General features: G+C 43.0%; 1 protein-coding gene across 1 annotated transcript in view; it reads right to left on the bottom strand.

Annotated features, from left to right (window-relative positions):
• Positions 1–23,033, bottom strand: part of LOC137533588 (alpha-actinin-1) — a 180,110-nt gene extending 157,077 nt beyond the window's left edge. Inside the window, exon 1 of the mRNA XM_068254944.1 lies at positions 22,766–23,033. Within this exon, the coding sequence (XP_068111045.1) occupies positions 22,766–22,873 (108 nt within the window). The 5' untranslated portion in view covers positions 22,874–23,033. The remainder of the gene's footprint in view (positions 1–22,765) is intronic.
• Between the last annotated feature and the right edge of the window lie 336 nt (positions 23,034–23,369).

Genomic DNA, 23,369 nt, shown 5'->3' with positions numbered 1-23,369 from the left:
CATGCATGCAGAGAGAGTGTTGACACATTAAAGGTGGTCAGTACATCATAGCTGTAGGAGTACACGGAATAATCATAAACAAATATATAAAATCAAGTCAATAAAATTGTAATGGCCCTCTAATAGGCCTGCATCTGTATGCGCCAAGAGACCCGAGCCAAAGGCGAGGAAGAAATTGTCCCAGTGGTCACAACTTAGATTTTTAAAGAGTACCTGAGTCCAAAAAAAAAAAAAAATGCATACCTGGGGCTTTCTCAAGCCTCCTTCACACTAATTGGTCCCTCGTTGTCCTCAGCCGCCTGGATCTTCTACTGGGCGGCCCGGTACCTTCTTGAATCGTAGCATACTAGCAATGCACGGCCAGGCCACGCATCGGCCCCATCTCGCTCCCATTGCCGGAGGAGTTCTGCGCCTGCACAGTACTAGTGCACAGGCGCAGAACGCTCCCGGCCGGGAAGCGCGTTGTGCCGACTGGCCAAATGACCTGGCCGCCTACCAGAGGATCCAGGCGGTGGAGGAAAACGATAGACCAATCAGCCTGAAGGGGGCTGGGCAAAGCCCCAGGTATGTATAAAACTTTTTGTTGTTGTTGGTCTCAGGTTTACTTGAAGGCAACTAGGAATTTAGGCTGGGAGCACACTTGTCTGGAGTTTTTTCTGTATATTGTTTTCTGTACAGGAAAACCGAGAACCAATGTTAATAAATGGGCTAATGCACATTTGAATGTGGTTTTCCCACACAGAGAAAATGCAGACCATGCTTGAGGCTTTGTTCACATTTAAAATTGAAATCGCAAACACGCTTTTCAAAGAGCTTTTGCAGAGCGATTCTATTTTTCCACCTCCTGACGCAAGTCAGGAAGTGAACGCTTTGACCCGAAAAATAATAAATACAATATATATGTATACCTTCCATTGTAGCAAAAACACCCTAAAAATGGTAAATGCACTGATTTGCTGAGCGGAAAGCAGACGAAGACAAAGATGGTTAAGGATTCATTGCACTAGCAATTTTAGGGAATTTTTTAAAATCGCCGGCGCTCAAAAAAACAAACAAAAACAATGCAAAACGCACTAGGTGTGAACGAGCCCTCACTGCTGTCATTTTTTTTATTCTATCAATCACAAGCTTCAGAGGAAAAAAACAAAACAAAAACAAAAACAAAAAAAAAGTGCAGGCTTACCACATACATACATACATACACACATGGTGTGCAGAAAACACAAGCAGACAAACGTGCACAGAAAACTGACAGACTAGAGTGCGCCCAGCCTTAAAAATATACAGCAACAGGCAACATCTGGGAAGGGCTGCCTTTCATGGAACAGCAATCTAATGGCCCATACTCACGGGCTACTTTTGTGCCGTCGCCAGCACACGGGAGTGTGTGTGCGATAATTCGGCGACAGCTCGTCGCCAGGTCCCCCCACGTACACACGCGGAAGAGGGATTACTGAAGTGACGGAAGCTGTCGTCGATGTTCCTCCCCCCCGCCGGAAGCGCCGTGAATTCTATATTGGTTGCTGTCGCTAGTCCGCATACTCACGCGGACTAGCGACAGTTGCGGCGAAGTTGCGGCGGCAACTGTCGCCATGCGATTGACCGCCGCCAATCGCCTGGCGACAGCAGCGACGAGCGCTCCTCATACTCACGGGCGACTTGTCGCCGCAACACGTGCGTGCCACGTGGTTGCGGCAACAATTGTAGCCCGTGAGTATGGGCCATTACACTATGTGCATTTTATGACAGGACTACTGGGGACATTCACAACCATGCATGCTATAGTTCCTAGGTTCTCAACACATAATACTCGTTCGTACCCCAGGGACTACTTGAACTTGTCATAGTCAATCTATTATATTGTGTTTTGAGATAAAAAAAAAAAAAAAAAAAAAAGGATAAAACTATATATAAAATTAACCTAAATAAATATTTATAGTTAATTAGGCATCAAGGAATGTTTGAAAAGCATTTATACAAAATTATGAACTAAGTACTTCTAAGCAATATGTATGCATCAAGGGGTATTTGAGAGATGATGACCCTACTTGGCCAACACAGTCATTAGGCTGTATTAATGTTGAGAAACACTGCTATAGATCCTATATGTACACAGAAGCTCATGCATTGTTCCTAAGGTTTTCTCATATAAACCAGCTTTGTGAAATGAGAGGTTTGTGCAACTTGACTTCAGTTCCTATATTACAGTAGTCCGCCGCTATTGTGTAACGACTAAGCAGCAACGTGAAAATAAAAAAAGTGTGAGAGAGAATTCTCTGGCATTAGGACAGCCAAACGAACTTGGTTTTACAAATATAAGTTCACGTGTGTCAGCGCTGGTTACACGACAGGAAGTAACTGTCTCATGTCACATCGGAGTGTGGCTGAATAGAAAGTTGTGATTGGGGCTCCAGATGAACCTCTCAGGCTTTGCATAGATTCAGGTGTGCCATCCAGACAGCTGCTAGGGCTACAAGCTAGCATACTGCGATTCATCCGCTATGTCCAGGAAATCAGGGCTGACTGCAGACTGAGCTCATTTTAATAACATTAAGTTACAAAATAGCTTGTGTACTTCTCATATGTTACATCATTTATTTATTTTTTAAACGTTAACATTTCACAAAGCACCTGTACAAAAGCCTGCTGGCTACATGTAACAACTGCCTCCCCTCATTGGAACTATAGTGCTTATTAAAAGGGACACTGATAAATTAAGACCAATTCATTAGGGACACTGATAAATTAAGACCAATTAATTATGATAGTTTTATCAAAATAAATGCGACTGAATATTTTAGATCTAAAAATCGTATAGATCATTTTAAGATATTCAAACAATTATTGTTTAGGAAAGAGTAAAATTCTCTGCTGCTGTCCTGTTACTAAAGATTAGATGACTAAACTATCAAAGTGGGACCATTTCCTCCAACACTGTATATTTAGTGGGTTTTATGGTACAATTTTTTTTTCGGTTAGATAATTTTGTTCGATTGTCCCAATAGAGCAAATATAAAGATTTTTTCCAACACGTCCGATCTGATTTTTATTTCACAAACATACAAACAGAAAAAAGCAGGATAATCTGATTCTTTTTGACATTCATTCGATTCGATCATTTTGGTCGAATATACGGGAAAATCGAACCAGGGCTGTGGAGTCGAAGCAATTTGGGGTACCTGGAGTTGGAGTCTGTTTCATAAACGGAGGAGTAGGAGTCGGGAGTCAGATGATTTTTGTACAAAGTACACATCCCTGGTAAGAATTAGACTAAAGGTGGCCATACATGGTACAATTTTTCAATTAGATAATTTAGTTCGATTATTCCGTTAGATCGAATATAAAGATTTTTCCAGCATGTCCGATCATTTTTCCCGAAAAAACGGGATAATCATTCGAATTTCTTGATCGAAAAAAAAAATATTTTCAACTTTCATTCAATTAGATCATTTAGATCGAATAAACGGGAAAATTTAATATTTTTATTGTACCGTGTATGGCCACCATAAAGAGTCTGAATCGAGGAGTTGGAGATTTTTGTACCGACTCCACAGCCCTGAATTGAAAGGTTTTTCTTGTACCGTGTATGCGCAGCATTAGCTTTGTCAGACCTCTGGGGCTGCCAAGTGCACCAAAAGTGATCTTGTTGCCTTCAGTTTCCCAAGACATACAACATGACGTAAAGTCTGCCCCTTGCACAGAAACACTTGCAAATGAAAGCTACACTGAGAACAAATGTAAAATATGGTAACATTACGGCAATGGTCAGATCAGTGGACCAATTGGAAATCTCAATGGAAAATTCAACAATTATCCCATTCAGCTCCATATAGATGAGATCTCCTAGGAAAGGTTTCAATCAGGATTTACAGGAACAGTCAGAGGATTGAGATGGCCATACATTCATTTTCCTGTATAATAGAGCATTTGATTTGATCATTTGAAATGGATCAGGAAAGAATTGATCATGTTCCATGCTGCTTGATTGATGGAAATTGGCCGATATCTAAGTAGACTGAAAAGTTTACTTGATCAGGCAAGATGGAAAATATCGACCGGTTTTAAAGTAATCAGATTCTGTTCACACAGAACAGATTTTTGGGTTCAGAGCATAGAGGCACAACATCCTTCAGGCCTCTTGCACACTAGATGCGAAGGCCATTTTTTTTTATACAATCTGATTTTTGATTGCAATTAAAAAAAAAAAAAAAAAAAAAAAAAAGTGTAGCAGTATGCAGTGCTTAAAAAAAAATAAACATAAAAAAAGACCGGAATTGCATACAGTGTGCAAGAGGCCTCAGAATGATTAGTGGAGAAGAATCGCATAGGATCTCGCTTGTTGTGTGGGCCACTTTATCAAATTTCCATCCACCACAACGGATTGCTCAATGGAAAATTGAGTAATGTAGGGTGGCCACTAGAATCTACTAACTGATAGATCCCTGGCAGATCAAGTCGGATCAGAGAGGGTTCAAATTCTTCCACGCACTAGGCATAGATATATATTTTTTTAATAGATTTCAGCATGAAATCTATTCAAAATCTATCGAAACACAGCCTTGCACTGTACGATACAGTGCTATGCTATAGGCCAGGGGTCAGGAACTTTTTTGGCTGAGAGAGCCATGAAAGCCACATTTTAAAATGTGATTCCATGAGAGCCATACAATAGGTTTCAAACTAAATACAAGTAAATGTGTGCAATTTATGTAAGATCAACACTTTTAACACTCCGGGCAGTGGAAGCGGCCGATACGTCTTCAGCTTCTCTTGGGTTTCAGCAACATCAGCAATTTCCCAGAGAGCCAGACAAGAGAAATACCAGACTAACAGCTTGCACAATTAGCTGGCTTACTTGGGGGTTAATTCACCTTGTAGGACGAGATCCCCGCACTTTGATTGGCCCAATAGGCTGCCTGTTAAGTGATAGGCTGCCCATTGGGGCACTCAGTGTGGGGATCTTGTGTTACAAAGTCACTGGACCCGATAGGGTCCAGGGCGGGACAATTGGAGCGGGCGTTAGTTTTGGGGGGCAGTGCGAGTAAGTTTGTAGTGCATGCTACAGAAGTAGCGTGCCTACTTCGAAAATTGTACTTGGGCAGCGCAACTTGGTGGATCAACCCCTACTGATTTGTCTGCGAGCCAGAAGCAGCCATCAAAAGAGCCACATCTGGCTCCTAAACCATAGGTCCCCTACCCCTGCTATAGGCCGTTGATCTTCTGCCGCTCCCAATCCTCTGCCTATCCATATCTTCCATCGACCGATTCAATCAATGTTGCCTGAAAATCAATGGATCATCGTTTGGGCCATAGATTTTCTTGCAGATTCGATTAGTTTGGTTGGATAGACAGGAAATATTGATAAGTGTATTGGCACTTTTACATCATTTTGTAAAGGTGCTCTTCTATGTTACAATCTTAATTGTACAATCTTACTAAATCTATGTAACAGAAGAATAAATTGAAACACATAATATTTGCCTTAAAGAGACTATGAAGTCTCATAAATTCTCCTTTTTATTTTAAAAATCTCTTTTACATCACTGCCCTAACTAAAACGCTGCATTCCCGCGGCTGAACACTAATTAAGTCCCCCCAAACTTCCCCACAAAATCCACGACTTTCTTGGTGGTGGATTTTGCTGCTGGAGGAGACAGAGCTTTCAGCCTCAGCTCTGCCTCCATGCGTGTCAATCCGCGTGCATCTCCGCCTCTCCCCCGCCCCTCTCAGTGAAGGAAGACTGAGAGGGGCGGGCGGAGGTGGCGATCTGCGCTGATGAACGCGTGTAGTGTGCCCCGGGAAGTTTGGGGGGGGGGGGTTTAATTTAGTTAGTGTTCAGCCGTGGAAATGCAGCGTTTTAGTTAGGGCAGTGATGTAAAAGATTTTTAAAATAAAAAGGTGAATTTCATGAGATTTCAGAGTCTCTTTAATAAAACAGAAGGTATTTGCGATTATTTAGGTTGGAGTGAGCATGTGAGGCGTCCCACAATGCATCACTGCTGAATATGCAAATTGTCCCTTTCTTGTCTTTGACAGCTAAACACACCTCCAGAACCGCTGGAATGCAATGATGTGTCAGCTTGTTGAGGGAGTATACTTTGAACAGATACTTGAACAGATCCTTCTATTATGCTGGGTACACACGTTACTTTTTTTGTGCGATTCTCCGACCCGAACGTTTTTGCGGCAAGATTCCGCGCTCAATTCTCTTATCTTCATTCGTTTTTCTTATCTTTTTCCATTCACCGCTATGAGAAATCCAGTGCGGAAATGATCAGGAGCAATATCGGACATGACGGATTTTATCTATCTGATCCAACTATCGCACGGAAAAAAGTTCCGTGTGTGTATTAAGCATTACACAAATGTGGTAATATTGTACAGTCAAGATTGTATCATCTGGGCTCCTTTTCCAATGCAAATCGTGCAAGCAATGCGATTTCCTGTTTACTGCAAAAGCATTTTACTGCATTTGATTAATTGTTTATTCACAGTGCGAGTGCATTTCCTCAATGCTTTGTTATTAGAAGACCCTTTTCCTGAGAGAATCACTGGTTTCACAGATTAAAATCATAAGGCATGTGGGCATGTGCATAGCTTTGTACAGGATAATGGGTCAAGGATGAGAAAGAGAAGGAAGCAGGTGCATCTTAGTAACTAGCATTCCAAATCTTTTTTGTGGATTGTGGAACCAATCAGGTGGCATGGCTGCAGTTACCAGTGGTACCACTGTATTGCCATGGCAACATAAAATCACTCTGGGAACAGCTGTAATATATGATAGTCTTATGAGCAATTACAAAAGCGTTCCATGCTTTTCCTAAGGTCAGCAAAAATGAAAATAGAGAATGGAAAATTCAGATTTTTATTTTTTTTCCCTGAGGCATAGAGGGGATAAGCATATGAAAATGGAGCACAATGTATAACTTTAGACGTGTACTGATGCATGGCCTTAGTAGGTAAAGTGCCGAGAAATAATTGGTGCACCCTGGATATTGAACAAGAAGAGTATAGGCCCAATATTCTATAATGAAAACTCCAGAACACTGCCCAGCAATATAAAATGTGATTGGCTGAAGTGCAGTAGCTGACTAGCTTTTACCTCAGCTGCCTTGACATAGGTAAAAGATAAATGAGAGGTTTGAAAGCCCCTTTATTTGTGTGTGGCAGCTGGGAATGGTGACAGAGCAGGAAACGCTGACTATGAAGCGGAAACGCTGCCGAGATGAAAAAGGCACAGTGGAGTATTAGGTCACTGACAGGGTGGTGGGAAAGAAAGAGGGGGGCACACAGTGTGGCAAAGGTCAGAAAGATACAGTGAGAATAAAACTGGCTCACATCGCTTGTTTATACATCACATCAAACCCAATTATACAGCGCTTACTGTGACATCACCAATAACCTCTACACAGAGCTATCTGTACGCCGAGTATTAACACACATTAACAATGCATCACTTCACATAATCTGACACATGTTCAATAACTTCAAAAGCCATTTTATTAACTGTGACACAAAGGCAGGATTACACAGTTTCCTTTACCTCACACTTGTTTATCTCTAGGATTGTTCATTACAGTTCCCTAATGGGGAAGGTTTGCTGATAGATGGGCCCTACTATTTGCTCTATCTAGCTATATTTATTTTATAAGTGGAATAACAGTATGGCATTACCACTGTACCACTGACGTGGTCCGGTTTATCATCAAACATAATCATAGTGCATGCTGCATTATTCCAGTGTTTGCCTCTGAGGTAAAGTTAATGAGAGTTAAAAATAGAATTGCGTCGCCGTGCCATTTCCCCCATTTCATTTGTTTTGATGAATAATCAGAAAATTGCAATCGCAATTATGAACCCTACTGACAAGAAATTCATGGAGAAATAAATGCATGGAAAATCGTATGTTGGCGGTATGAGAGATTGTAATTGCAGCACGTATGCCAAAATAAGTGCAAAATGGCCCTTTATGGTGGGTATACATGCTGCAGTTTTCCATTTGATTGATGGGTAATTAGACAGAAAGTTTCATCATGTATACATGTCAAAACTGCTCCAGATCAATAACTGGATCGATTTTCCCGTGATAACGTTGGAAAATTAATCACAGTATCAAATGGGAGCAGACTGGAAATGACGGACATAATCATCCAATTCCCGTCGATCGGACAGGAAATAGCATTGTGTGTACCCAGCATTATGGCACACACACTCACCGCTGGTACCCAGTAAGTGTGGTGGAGGGAGACAATTCCAATTACATAGTTACATAGTTATTTTGGTTGAAAAAAAAGACATACGTCCATCGAGTTCAACCAGTATAAAGTACAACACCAGCCTGCTCCCTCACATATCCCTGTTGATCCAGAGGAAGGCGAAAAAACCCTTACAAGGCATGGTCCAATTAGCCCTTAAAGGGAAAAATTCCTTCCCGACTCCAGATGGCAGTCAGATAAAATCCCTGGATCAACATCATTAGGCATTACCTAGTAATTGTAGCCATGGATGTCTTTCAACGCAAGGAAAGCATCTAAGCCCCCTTTAAATGCAGGTATAGAGTTTGCCATAACGACTTCCTGTGGCAATGCATTCCACATCTTAATCACTCTTACTGTAAAGAACCCTTTCCTAAATAAATGGTTAAAACGTTTTTCCTCCATGCGCAGATCATGTCCTCTAGTCCTTTGAGAAGGCCTAGGGACAAAAAGCTCATCCGCCAAGGTATTATATTGCCCTCTGATGTATTTATACATGTTAATTAGATCCCCTCTAAGGCGTCTTTTCTCTAGACTAAATAAACCCAGTTTATCTAACCTTTCTCGATAAGTGAGACCTTCCATCCCACGCATCAATTTTGTTGCTCGTCTCTGCACCTGCTCTAAAACTGCAATATCTTTTTTGTAATGTGGTGCCCAGAACTGAATTCCATATTCCAGATGTGGCCTTACTAGAGAGTTAATCAGGGGCAATATTATGCTAGCATCTCGAGTTTTTATTTCCCTTTTAATGCATCCCAAAATTTTGTTAGCTTTAGCTGCAGCTGCTTGGCATTGAGAGTACTCCTAAGTCCTTCTCCAAGTTTGATGTCCCCAACTGTATCCCATTTATTTTGTATGGTGCTAGACCATTAGTACGTCCAAAATGCATGACCTTACATTTGTCAACATTGAATTTCATCTGCCATGTATGTGCCCATATAGCCATCCTATCCAGATCCTGTTGCAATATGACACTATCTTCCTGAGAGTTGATGATTCTGCACAATTTTGTATCATCTGCAAAAATAGCAACATTGCTCACTACTGCATCTACTAGGTCATTAATAAATAAATTGAAGAGCACTGGACCCAGAACAGACCCCTGTGGGACCCCACTGCTAACAGTCTCCCATTTTGAGTACGATCCATTGACCACAACTCTTTGTTTTCTGTCCATTAGCCAGTTCCCTATCCATGAACACAGACTCTTCCCCAGTCCTTGCATCCTCAACTTTTGCACCAGACTTTTGTGGGGAACAGTGTCGAAGGCCTTTGCAAAGTCCAAGTATATCACATCTACAGCATTCCCAATATCCATATTAGCATTCACTACCTCATAAAAGCTGAGCATGTTAGTCAAACAGGACCTGTCTTTAGTAAACCCATGTTGATGCTGAGAAATAAGATTATTTTCTACTATGAAGTCATGTATAGTATCTCTTAGTAACCCCTCAAATAGTTTGCATACAACTGATGTTAAACTTACAGGTCTATAATTTCCTGGATCAGATTTTTTGCCCTTCTTAAATAATGGGAAAACGTGGGCTGTACGCCAATCCACTGGGACTCTGCCAGTTGCAAGAGAGTCACAAAAGATAAGATAAAGGGGTTTATCTATAACTGAACTTAATTCCCTTAGGACCCGAGGATGCATGCCATCCGGGCCAGGTGCCTTGTCTATTTTTAATTTATTTAGTCTTGCCTTCACTTCTTCCTGCGTTAAGTATTTAATATTACAGTTAGAAGAAGCAAAGAAAGCATTTAATAACTCTGCCTTACCTTGGTCATCCACCATTGAGTTCCCATCCTCATCCTTTAGGAGTCCTATACAGTCAACCTTTCTTTTTTTAGAGTTAATGTACTTGTATTTTTACAATTTTTATTGCACTCCTTATAATTGCTTAGTGCAGCCTCGGTCCCCTCCTGTTTTAAGACCTTATAGGCATTCTTTTTCCTCTTCATTTTATCTTTAACCTTTCTATTCATCCATAGAGGCCTTTTTTATTCCTAGACATTTTGTTTCCATATGGGATATACATACTACAGTATTGATTGAGTATAAGTTTAAAAGCTTGCCATTTCCCTTCAGTGTCTTCCCCTTGTAGTACATTATCCCAGTTCACCAAACTTAGTGCCTGCCTAATTTGAGTGAACTTTGCTTTTCTAAAATTCATAGTTTTAGTGGTCCCGCTGCCCCGTGGCCCATCAGTCACCAGATCAAACGTTATCATGTTGTGATCACTATTTCCCAAATGTTCTTGAACCTGCACATTTGATACATTATCTGGTCTATTAGAAATGATTATCTGGTCTATTAGAAATGATCAAAGAATAATATGAGGGGATGTTGTATCGTGCTTGCATGTCCAAACGGCTCCCGAACAATAATGGGATCGGAAATCATTGCCTCATTTCTGTCAGCTGGATGGGAAATTACAGTGTATGTATTTAGAATTGCAGGTCTCTGCAATGCTAAGAAAATGGGCTAAAAATTTCCAACCTGTCTTTTGATATCTGGGTGGTTCATGCATATTTGGTCCTTGCAGACATCTTTTCAATTAGGAGCTAGTTTGAACAGTGTAATTACACCAGCGTTCTCCCCATGTCTAATCTGACATGATTAGCTGCATGCTTGTGGCAGGCGTACACCTTATGCTAGGTACACACCATACAACTTCCTGCAGATTTACCTGCCAGATCGATTTCCAGTCAACTTTTCAATCGATTTTCATAGAACTGACCGAAAAAACCGATCGGAAAAAAAGAAAAAAAAATCTATTGAAAGTCGGACATGTTGGATATAATCAATCTGGCGAGTAAATCTGCATGCTGTGTACCTAACATTAGACCCTACTGGCCAGAAAGATCAACAGGACGGCCAGGAAACTCGTATTGTTTAAAAGCAAATAAATGTGGAAGCCTCCATTGGTCTCACACCTCGGGTTCCTTTTAAAAGGACAACTTAAGTAAGTGATACATGGAGGCAGCCATATTTATTTCCTTTTAAGCAATACAAGTTGCCTTGCAGCCCAGCTGGTCTATTTGGCTGCAGTAGTGTCTGAATCACACCAGAGACAAGCATGCAGTTAATCTTGTCGGATTTGACAAAACATGTCAGAAATGCCTGATCTGCTGCATGCTTGTTCAGGGTCTTTGGTTAAGTGTTAGAGTGTTAGGTTAAGCTTAGAGGCAAAGGATCAGCAGGATAGCCAGGCAACTGGTATTGCTTAACCTCCCTGGCGGTAAGCCCGTGCTGAGCACGGGCTCTGCCGCGCAGGAGGATTTCTCAGGCCCTGCTGGGCCGATTTGTATAATTTTTTTTTTGCAACACGCAGCTAGCACTTTGCTAGCTGCGTGTGCCCTCTGATCGCCGCCGCTCCGCGCTCGATCTCCGCAATTCGCTGCGCTGTGCCGCCCCCCCCCCCCCCCCCCCAGACCCCGTGCGCTGCCTGGCCAATCAGTGCCAGGCAGCCCTGAGGGGTGGATCGGGACTCTCTAGGACGTCACGACGTCCATGACATCGGTGAAGTCATCCCGCCCCGTCGCCATGGCAACGGGGGAAACCCTTCAGGAAATCCCGTTCTTTGAACGGGATTTCCTGATCAAAGATCGCCGGAGGCGTTCGAAGCAGGCGGGGGGATGCCGCTGTACAGCAGCTATCATGTAGCGAGCCCTAGGCTAGCTACATGATTTAAAAAATAGAGATGCGCTGCCCCCTGGCGGTTTCTAATAGACCGCCAGGGAGGTTAAAAGGAAATAAATATGGCAGCCTCCATATCCCTCTCACTCCAGTTGTCCTTTTAAGTTTTTAGTGCCACTAGTATAGACATGGGAAGTCTTATGCTGGGCATACACGGGTCGATCCGGCCTCCGATTAGCCGCCGGATAGACTCCTGCCGCGTCCCCGATCGAGCGGGGAATCTATCCGGCAAGTCATCGGACCTGTTCGATATTATCAATCGAGCCATTAGGCTCGATTGATAAGCCTGCGTTAACTGACGTGTATGCCCAGCATATAACGTCTCCCTCAGCTTTGGCATTCCCAGGCTACACACTCACTGGACAAATCTATAACTATATGGCCACTTTATGAAAATGTAAAGCTTACATTTTTGTATCGACAGTAGTCATATGGTGCCGTTTCCATACTTCTATAGGACAGGTATTTTATGTGGATACTGTGATTCATAATCTACCACACCTATAACTTCCAGATACTACAAATATATCCCAGCACACCTTTGCTTTTCCCGCTGCCTATCAGGAAAAGTGACATGTTTAAATCAGATTTATACAACACTAAACAATAACTGACTTCTGCCCATCCTACCATCCACATATATATAGGCAATAAATAACTACCTTATCTCTGCTACAGTCCCACACCCTTGTGGGAAGTGCACCGGATACTGTGGCTTTTTACCACAGGAAGAATGGAGTGCACAAAGTACTTGCTGTCTGAAAGTTTTTATAAGGGTTTCTGCACACGGGTGTTATTTTTGCATTTCAGCTGCCTTTCTGAAGCACTATGAACACATCTTAGGCCCAGTTCACACACAGAATTGCAAAACGCAATCAGCTAGCAATTGCAATTTTGCATTGCAATTTTTTGCGGCTTTGTGGTTTTAATTCAAATGAATGAGAATCGCAACTCAAATGCCCGGAAAATTGCTGCATTCAGCGCGTTTGTGATCAGCGAATATCGCAATCTCGCCTCAATAGCTGCAGTGTGAGTAATCCCATAGGATTACATGTGCTGCAGTGCTTTGCTAATCGCAGGCGACCAGCAAAGTGCAACCGATGGGATGAAAGTGCCGGAGTGTGAACCGGGCCTTGAACACAGGATTTGAATTGAGAAAATTTCAGGAGCGCTGTAGAAACAGCATTCATCAAAACGGCGTACGATTTGCATTTTGTTATTCCAAACATATCCTGTTTTTTAGTGTCAGGGATGGAATTGGCTTCAGACAGACAGCCACTTAGTACAAAGTATTCAAATGGACTCCAAACGTAGCAGAATAAAACAGGTTGCCTTTATAAAAACGAGAAGCAAGCCAAATGCAATCTGATTCAGTTTAACACTGTTCTATAAAATCTCACTCAGATTTGAACCTTGCATTTAAGATGCTAGCTCAAAGGTGAACCTGTAGGTGTACACAAGCCCTGAGTGTCTATCCATGTAGAACACATCTGTAATGTTACTTCCATAAGTAATAGCAGTAACATGCAGGGCCGGTTTTCTCATAAAGCAAGGTGAAACATTTGCATCAGGCGCAGAGATTTCAGGGGCAACATTTTTGTACTGTGTGACCTTCCTGAGGAGGAATGGAGTGGCAGAGAGGCCTGGTGCACACCAAAAACCGCTAGTAGATCCGCAAAACGCTAGCTATTTATTATTATGAAGCGTTCTGCGGTTTTGTGTAGCTTTTTTTTGTGTTGCAGATTACAGATATTGTTACAGTAAAGCTGTAACAGCTACTGTAACAAAAACGCCTGGAAAACTGCTCTGATCTGGCGTTTTATCAAGCGTTTTGCGTTTTTTCCTATACTTAACATTGGAGGCAGAAACTCCTCTGAAATCGAAAAAATGCTGCAGCCCAGGAGTATGCGTTTTTTCCAAACGCATACCGCTCTGGAGTGCTCCAGCCCATTGAAACACATTACCCAAGCGTTTCCACATCCGCAAGCGGTTCTAAAAACACTACCAAAACCGCTCGGTGTGCACTAGGCCAGAGTGAGCAGTTTATTGGTCACAGACACACAGCCAGCCAGTCAGTGTGCTATTGTGTTGAGCTGCAGCATGTCATGTGAGAACATTAAGGCCTCTTTCACAGTAGGACGTTGCGTTTTGACGCGACGTTAAAGTCGCAACGCAAATTACAACGCAATGCCCAGAAAAAGTCGCACCGCAACTTAATGCCCCATTACGGTCGCATACAGTAGAGCATACGGTCGCATACAGGCAATGAAAAGTAGGTTTCCAAGTCATTACTGAGCATGAGCAAACAGTCCAACACAGCTAATAACGTGTATAGTGCACTGCATGCAGTACTTTCACTTAACGTGCAGTGGTATGTTGAGTACACACGTCCGATAAAGATCGTTTAAAAACGAACAATCACGATAATTGGAGCGATAATCGTGCAGTAAAACTTTTCAATCGATTGTTTTTTTAAACGATAACGAGCATTATCGCTTAATCCAACCTGGCGGATTTTGGGGGCAGATAATCGCTCAATCGTTCGTGTGTGTACAGAGATCGGGCGATAACGTTCGTCGGAAATATTCTGCGCATGTACTAAATAGCGGAAGTCTCGTATTTGTATTATTTTCAAAATCCGTTAACGTATGTACTAATAAAAGTTTGATACGATTTCTTATAAAAGGTTCTTCTTTTCGTCTAACATTCGTTCTTGCAAACGTTCTTACTGTGCTACGTGTCTGACCATTGCATACGACTTGTTTCTGCTGAACGAACGTGAAATAACGAACTTCCCACTAATAAATATTGTTTAACAATCAATATAAGCGTACGGGGAAAAAAAAAAATATCTTTACGTGTGTACTACGTCGGCCGATATTTTGTTGCGTCACTTCCGTTTGCGCACACGCATCTATTATCGTTCGTCGTTGGGTACTTTTTCAAAAAAACGTTCAAGTATGTACACAGTCGTTCGTAACGAACGATTTTTACCTTCTCATTTTCATATCGTTCTTACGGCATGAATCGTTCGTTACGAACAATCTTTATCGTACTTCTATACGAACCCTTTGTCACCAATGCAACGTGTGCACTGTGAATGGGGCATTGATTTTTCATTGACGTGAGTTATTCTGCGTTAAATGTTGTTTTAATGACTAATGTCGCACTGTGAAAGAGGCCTAAATGAAGCAGAGTAAATTGCTGGGTGCTGTGCAATCATTCCAAACCGGGTTGGGGGGGGGGGGGGGGGGGGGTAGCGCATCCTCACAAGTTTGCCTCAGGCAGCAGAAAGTCTACAACCGGCCCTGGAAACGTGAGAGAAACACAATTCACACAGATGTTTTAAGCACTTGTTTTCCTGGTTAGAAAACATTGCTTGCTACACACATAGGACTGTAAGCGATGAGTCACACAGGTGGTTGTTCGTGATACAGGTTTCCTTTTGCAGCAAACTGGTAGAAAATTCATGCATGCAGACTCTCAAACGTTAATATCTGCTTATGGTCCCAGTGAAGCACAACGCTACAGTCACACTGAAGCATTACGTTGGGTAGCTTGTAAAATAGGCTTGCAGCGCAAAGGACAAGTCCCATTGTGCATTATGCATGCAGTGTCACACATACAGTGAAGCATACAGTAGAGTATGCTTCACTGCAACAGTTATGCCGCTTTCAGACCGGCTAAACGGCGCGTTAAACACGCAATTTAGCCTCTGATTGTCAGGGTCAAGCATGCTTCGGTTGCAATATAATGCAATGAATGCAAGGGTTACTAACAAGCTGGTCAGCAGTTGACACACAGTGCAGTTATCACCCGGAAAAAAAATGCATCATGCAGCATCCAGAGTTGGTTGCTGCTCACTCAGATGCACATGCAAGAGATCAATAGTTGGATGCATGGCATGCGCCCTGCACATAAACTGGTGCAGCTCACAAGCAGTTAAATGTACTGCTGTCAGCTGATCCTGTAAAATAGCCCTTAACGTACACGTTATGTGGTACCGCACAGCATGCTTCCTGTTATACCACTGTATTGCACTACCAACATGCCCATGTGATTATACAGCTACAATAATGCAATCCGATTATAAATGTCAGAGGCAATGCCCCAGTGTGAACATAGCCAGAATGTATATTTATCCAGAAAAATGATACAATCTCGGCCTCTGCAATGGCCTGGATAACACTGAAGCTTCTGGAGCCTACTTGACCAGTCCTAAACCCCAAACTAGCATTTGTGATTGTTTCAGCCCACAGGCAGTCTGTGACAGCTCATGCACACTAGACTCAGGTCACCATGTGGAGATGGGAAAGGTAAGGCCTCTTTCCAACGGATGGCTGAACTGTGCGCTTGTCAGGTCATTCAAACTCCCCTCTGTGCCCACTAAGCACCTTTAGGCTGCAATTTAATGCAGCTGAATGGCAGTATTTGTAACCTTATAGGGAACCCGAGGTGAGAGGGGTATGGAGGCGGCCATATTTATTTCCTTGTAGACAATGCCAGTTGCCAGTCCGCCTTGTTGATCTTCAGGCATAAGTAGTGTCTGAGTCAAAACGGTGGAACAAGCATATGGCTCATCCAGTAAAACCTGAGTCAGAGTACCTGATCCGCAGCATGTTTCTTCAGGGTCTGTGGCTAAAAGTATTAGAAACACAGGATCAGGACTGCCAGGCAACTGGTATTGTTTAAAAGGAAATAAATATCCATATGTCTCTCACCTCACTTTAAGTATGTCAGGGTTTGATATGTGTTGCGATAGCTGGCATAAGAAAAAAAAAATAAAAAGGTATAATGTCACCACTGTGATGATGGCTGTGCTCAAATGTGGCTCAATGCAGTGGCGACCAGGTGACAGGTGGCAAATTCAATGTCTTCAGCCCCCGGCTGTGTGAAATAGGCCTCAGAAGAGTAGGTGTCTCCTCGCTGCACTTAGGGATAAAGCAATCAGCAAAAAAAACAAAACAAATTCTACTACAACCGACTGCCTGATGGCAGCACACCACTGGTCAAAATTATTTCTGCACAGGGATTCAGGGTTATGCCTATCAGTAGCTTTATGAAATTTGACAGCGACCGCCAAGAACATTGTTCCCCTTTTTAGACCGCCCACCGGAAGCAAGCAGCTCCATCATGTGCTGCACCAATCACCTCTCCTCCCTCCCTCCCCATAGCAAAAAGGACTAGGGGGAGGAGGAGCAGGGGGTGCCCATAAAGCAAGGGCGTCTTGCTTTGTCCTTATCTGTATAGACCTAATGTCAAGGCCTGGCCAAACTGGCACAGATCTGATTACCATTGTTTAGGATGAGCAATTGTCTGGGAAAAAAAAAAAAAAACTAATCTAGACGACATCAACCCACACAGTCTCCCACAATCATGCCCGCCTATGCATAAAAGCAGACAATACACACACTTATCTCAAGGTCTATAAACTTGTCTTCTGGCATTGCCAGGTGATTATCTCATTTGATGTGCATGAAAATCCAAGCAAACAGATAAAGACAGCAGAAATTCAGAACATGTGAAGCATGTTATCTGCCAAAAGATTTCCCATATCTCCAGCCATTCAGCCCAGCAGTGCAGAGCAGTCACCATGGTCATCTCTGTGCCTCCTCCCCTGTTCTGTGTACAGCAACCCAGCCTGGGCAAAGGCCCCTACAGCCTGCAGACTGGACAAAGCATCAGTCATTCTGCTCTCCTCTACTGTAATCGCTCTTACTATGTTAAAGGGACCTGTGCATGCATTGCTTACATTGCATGTACAGATTAGGAGTTAGGGATCTGACACTGTAGTGGTGAATATAATAATTTATTTTTGGCATCTCCCCAATGTGCTCAGAAGTGGCCCGCCCTGCATTCTTCCCTGCAGTATTGGTGGTGGGACGGGGGGGGGGTTGCCAAAGGCAAGGACTATGCTGGCATCAGTTGGGGCAGGATGGCAAGCATGCCAATGTATTTGGGGGGGGGTATGTTTGTAAACATTGGCAAACCAAAGGATCCATTGCAGTGCAGAGAACAAGGGGACACTTTACAGACATGAGAGTTTGGCCCAAAACATCATATAAAGTAACTAACAGCACTGTGTAATGACACACAGCCTAATTGTTTCAGACTGCTGCCTGCACCCTCCCCCTATCAAATAGATGTGGAGTATGCAGAGAGTTCCACAATGTTGATACAAAGACAGATGCAGGTACTTACACTGTCAACATTAGTAAAAGCTTGTGTATTTCTTCACACATAGACCACATAACATTTAAATAGTGATGTATTCTGAAACATCTGCCTATAGTTGAACCGTTTCCATAGAGGTCAAGTTGTACCATGCATAGCAGAGGGTGGTCATGTGTGTGCACAGAAAGCTACCAAGATATTGCAGTAGTGCATTGGCAGGAAAACTCAACGAGTGCTTCCCTTTATATGTAGGCCATAACCAGAAAAGCTAAGACACCAATGGCATTGGCTTTTTAGGGGTTGGGCATCATCTGCATGGCATTTCTGGTTATTGCCATATTGTCTACTAGTGTTGTAATCCCCTCCTACATCCCAATAATAGGATGCAAGGTTAACAGGCTGACCCTTAATCAGTTCTCATCTATGCCTGGGACATTTGATTGTGAGCTCAAATTTGGGCACATGATAAAGCTGATAAACTGCTTACTGGGGTCCTGAACAAGTCCCGGTGGAGTTAATTACTATTCCCCCTCCAGGCCACCATGGATAGTGGGGGAAAGACGTAATTCGGCTGCCAGCTATTGCTGGCGGACGAATTACACTGTTTTTAAGCAATTTGGACTCCCTCTTTCGCCGGCACCATCTGAGTGCTGTTATAGCCGTAATTCACATTATGGTCTATGGTGCGCCCAAATTTGCTGGCCCCAAGCTGTTCTGCTTTGCCTCTGAGGGCATTACAAATAATGAAATGTCCTCTGTAAAGCCCTGACACGCATAACCCAATGCAGCCATCTTATTTTAAAGGGAACATTGTTCACCTGGAAGATCCACCCAATACATTCCTTGCCTGGCTGGTGATCTCCATTGATCGTGGTTAACCCATAGGTATAAAAGGGCCACACACTGCAGCAAATGGGCCAAGCCTCCAGGATCAGTAATAAATTACTCATCACTCCATTTATAGTCAGATTTCATTATCCAACAACATAATTCAGACACCACTAGTTCAGTACCAATTGATGATTTATAAAGCTAAACAGCTGGTGATCCCCCCCTCCATCGATAAAAATAAGTAAGTTTTAAACTATACTTTGATTTAAATGAATAGTATGAGAACCTATTTGATTTCTATTCAATTATCTAAATTGACTAATAAGCATTGGCATGGTTAGCTTGAGATTATACCATGATTCTACCATCATTGGCCATATTGGGCGATCAACAAATGAATGTATGTATATGTATGGTGACTACACCATTCATACCTAATTTTAGCGCTTCTGAAGCTGCGTCGGATTTACAAGGCTGGCAGTTTACATGTGGTCTTTGGCCATTACTATAGTCTGCTTTTAAACAATTAATTTACCAGTACCTGACGGTAATAACTTCATCCGGATAGATATGCTTTGATTTACGCACTGGTTAGAAATTCATGGTGAAGGTGCAAGGCCTTTGGTCAGGGTTAGGCTAGGGTGAAATTCAGGAGACAGATCTAGGTGGGAAGTCAGGGTTCGTATTAAAGTGGATCCGAGAGAAACCTTTACTCATTGCATAATTGTGTTCCTTTCATATAGTTTATAGGGCATTTCTCAAGCCAAACACTATTTTTTTTTGTTTTAATACTCTAATTCCCTATAAACTAAACAAGCCTCTCCCACAGCTTCTCCAGAGTGCCTAGGCACACTGAGCCTGAGGCTGCATTTCCACTTGTGCGGTGCGAATCGCCGCAGTAAAAATTTGCATGCGGATGCGAATTTCGCATGCGGGTCTATACGAATTTTCATGCGAATTCGCATGGATGACGATGTATGCGAATTTAACCATGGCAGTGCTGGTGTGCTTTTCCATTGTTTCTATGCGAATTCGCATGAAAATTCGCATGCCCAAACCTCATGCGAATTTCCTATTAAATACATTGTATGCGATTCGCACAGCGGTATGCAGTATGCGAATTCTGATGGCTCTGCCATGCAAATTTTTTCTGCACAGAAAAACGCAAAGGAATCCTGACAAGTGGAAACAGTCCCATTCACTTGTATTGCTATGCGAATTTTCTTGCGAAAAACGCATGCGAATTCGTTATAGTGGAAATGAGCCCTTAGTAGCAAGGGCTTGGAGCTCAGTCTGGGCAGGAGGAGGTAACTAGATAGAGATTTCAGAGGCAGAGGGGAGGAGGAGAGAGGAGTGAAGTTTTCACAGGCTGAGGGCTGGAGATGCAGATCAGCTTGCCTGTGTGTAATGTGACAAACAACATGGCCGCTCTCATTGCATCACAGGAATAAATAATCATAAACTGTTGAAGCTGTTTGCAGCTAGATTTGCTGTGTAAACTATATAAACTTTAGATAAGATATATAGACAAGTTACTTGTTATAGTTTTTCATCTCGGATCCACTTTAAGAATGCAGGGAGAAGGTTACTTGTCAGGTGCAAGGCTGAGGTTACAGCTATTGGATCTGGGAATTGTAGGTGGGGTGGGAGGAGTCTAGATTTAGGCAGAGTAAAATGAAGCAATGGAAATAATTTCATGTCTTGCTGAAGGTGGAGCTATTGTGGGGAGGAGCAGGTTACCCATTTAGCCCATATATACCTGCTGCTCACCAAACACTTACAGTACATACACTAGTACATGTGTTAGATATTAGATATGAGTGAGATGACCCGCACTGCTTCTTACATCCCTTTCAAGTCCCCAGCTCCACCCACCAGTCCCGGCTACTACAGGTTAATTTCAGGATTCCTGGTGATTTTTCAACTCATTACTTATAGAGAATGCAGCACTATGCGGAGGACTCCAGGCAGGCAGGTAGGAGGGAGACTGGACTAGCAACCGCAACTCAGAGGTCTTATTATTACAGCCCCCAAGGGGATATAACTTTACTGTGGAATAGTCATTTATCATTTCCAGTATCCATCTTTTAAGATCTTCCTCAATATCAGAACTGTATTTTTTTTTACTATGGCCAAAAAACTCCAGGGTATCTATAGCAACACCTGAATGTCTATCCAAACAAATTGTAGGAAGAAAAAAAAAAAATCTGGCCTCTTGCAACCACTTTTATGACATGTTTATCTACAAATCGATCCCCATGCTGATGAAACTCACACACTATACAATAAAAGACGTAACGCAGCATACACACTCATCCATAAGCTTTACCAGCACCCTGCAGTCTACAGTCTTATCAATAACTAACCCGAAACCCTCATATTTAAAACATCTTGCGGCATTCAGAACTATTTAATAATGGATAAAGTCAGTGATCTCACTGCCAGGCTGCCCGCAGACCAGCTGCTGTGTGGAACAGGCCTGCTGGAGAGCTGCAGTCCTATAGGTGAACATACCATGCTGGGGCTGCGGTATTTTAAAGGCAGTCTGTAGTACAGCAGAATAATTGTAGTCATTTATCTGCTGCTCAGGACTGGCCTGGGGGACAACAATTTGCTTCATTCCTAAAATCAGTCTAGATGACTGCAATCACTGGCTGCTTATTACAGGGCAATGATGACAATTTGCCCGGACACAGAAATCAGTCCTGATTATTAGAGCAAGGCTGGATCAATTGTAGTGACCTATATTCACTCTGGGTATAGCTGTACCACTCTGGAGAACTATGGTCTTCAGTACTGCCTGGTGGGCAAGGCTTGCAGGTTACAGCTAGGAGATAAGATACTGAAAACTGCATGCTATATACATCTGCCTGAGTTCTGCTGCATATCTAATGTCTATATTAGCTGCCCTATAGACTCAGACAGGAAAAACTGTAACCCTTTCATTGGCCTGTACAGTACACAACCAGCTGATCACTATAAGAGTATTCTGAATTTATGCCTGGTACACACAATGCAATTTCCCATCACTTTCATACAAAATCGATCAGAAATCAGATCTGACTTGTTGGAAATAAATCGGTGTCAATGCATTGTGTGTACCCTTCTTACACACATCAGATGCAAGTTGTTCCAAACAAACAAACAATGAATGACGGAAGGCAGAAGCGCTTCGTGAGCAATGCATCCTTAGCGATGGTGCGGATACATACAGCATTGTAAACTACTGATGAATTGTAACATAATTTGCGCACAAAGCGAAAACAACACTACTTTTTTTCCACACAGCCACACTTTGCGGATGCATCGCTCATGAGCTACCGATTCCTGTACACACTCCTAATCAAGAACGATCGCTGTCCGAAAGATTGGGCAAGGCCTATAGGCCAAAGTGACCGAGAACAGTCTTTTTCAGTCGTTCATTTGGAATGACTTCCATCTGATGTGTATGTGAAGCATTAGTCAATGCTTTCAGTAGGGGGAAAAACAAACACAAGCAGGATTTCTGCTGAAGCTTACTGCAATATAATAATTCAGTCAGTGTAATGAGCAGTGATCACGGCTAGTAATATAAACACCATCCGGAGCACTTCAGAGTAATCAGATCAGTGACAGATATTCTGCTGGGTTACTAGGAGTGACTGCACTGGGCATGTCGCCTACAATAGCCAGCTCTGCCGAATTAGACGGGACAGCAAAGTGTCACCAGCACACATTCTCCAAGGAGTACAGAAAGGAAAATTAGGTACATGAGGCTACAGCTTCCCCAATAGGGCCATGACACTGGTGTTCCAGATCTTACCTTTCTCTGCTGTTTCTCCCAGGCTGGATCCAGCAGGAGATCCCTGTCCCAATCATCCTCTGGCTGCATGTAATCATTAGTTTGGTTATGAGGGTCATAATGATCCATCCCCGTCTGCTGCTACTGGTGGGATTCTCCCCGATTCCTGCTGGACTTGTGGTGCTCCTGAGATTCCCCCCTAACAGAACCGAGGCGGCGGCAGCAGCAGATCCAAGCGTGGAGCCAGAGCTACAATGTAACCAAGTGAGAGATCAGTGAGTGGCCTGGAAGGAGGGGGCAGACGTGGAGCAGCCCAGCCCATCTCTCCATTAAGCCGATTGGTTCCTGCCCCTGCCTGAGGCTGGGAGTTTTGCTAGTGGCGGCGGTGCCAGTCACTCACCTCCTGCGCTTGTGTATACATGAGCTGAGCCCTCCTAGCACTCATCAGAGGAAGACTTGCATGAAACATCTGAGGGCTGCATTGTTCGCATACTTGTCAGCACTTTCTGTCATCCTCTCTAGACCATCTTCACCGGAACTTCAAGTCCTGATGTTCCATGTCAGCCCAAGATCAGCCAGCATGTAATAGCTCCCAAATGTCCCTGTTTTGGATGCTCAGTTCCTG

Source organism: Hyperolius riggenbachi, chromosome 9, assembly GCF_040937935.1.
Source record: "Hyperolius riggenbachi isolate aHypRig1 chromosome 9, aHypRig1.pri, whole genome shotgun sequence".
In the NCBI taxonomy this organism is placed as follows: domain Eukaryota; kingdom Metazoa; phylum Chordata; class Amphibia; order Anura; family Hyperoliidae; genus Hyperolius; species Hyperolius riggenbachi.
This window is presented reverse-complemented; position numbering and strand designations above follow the sequence as displayed.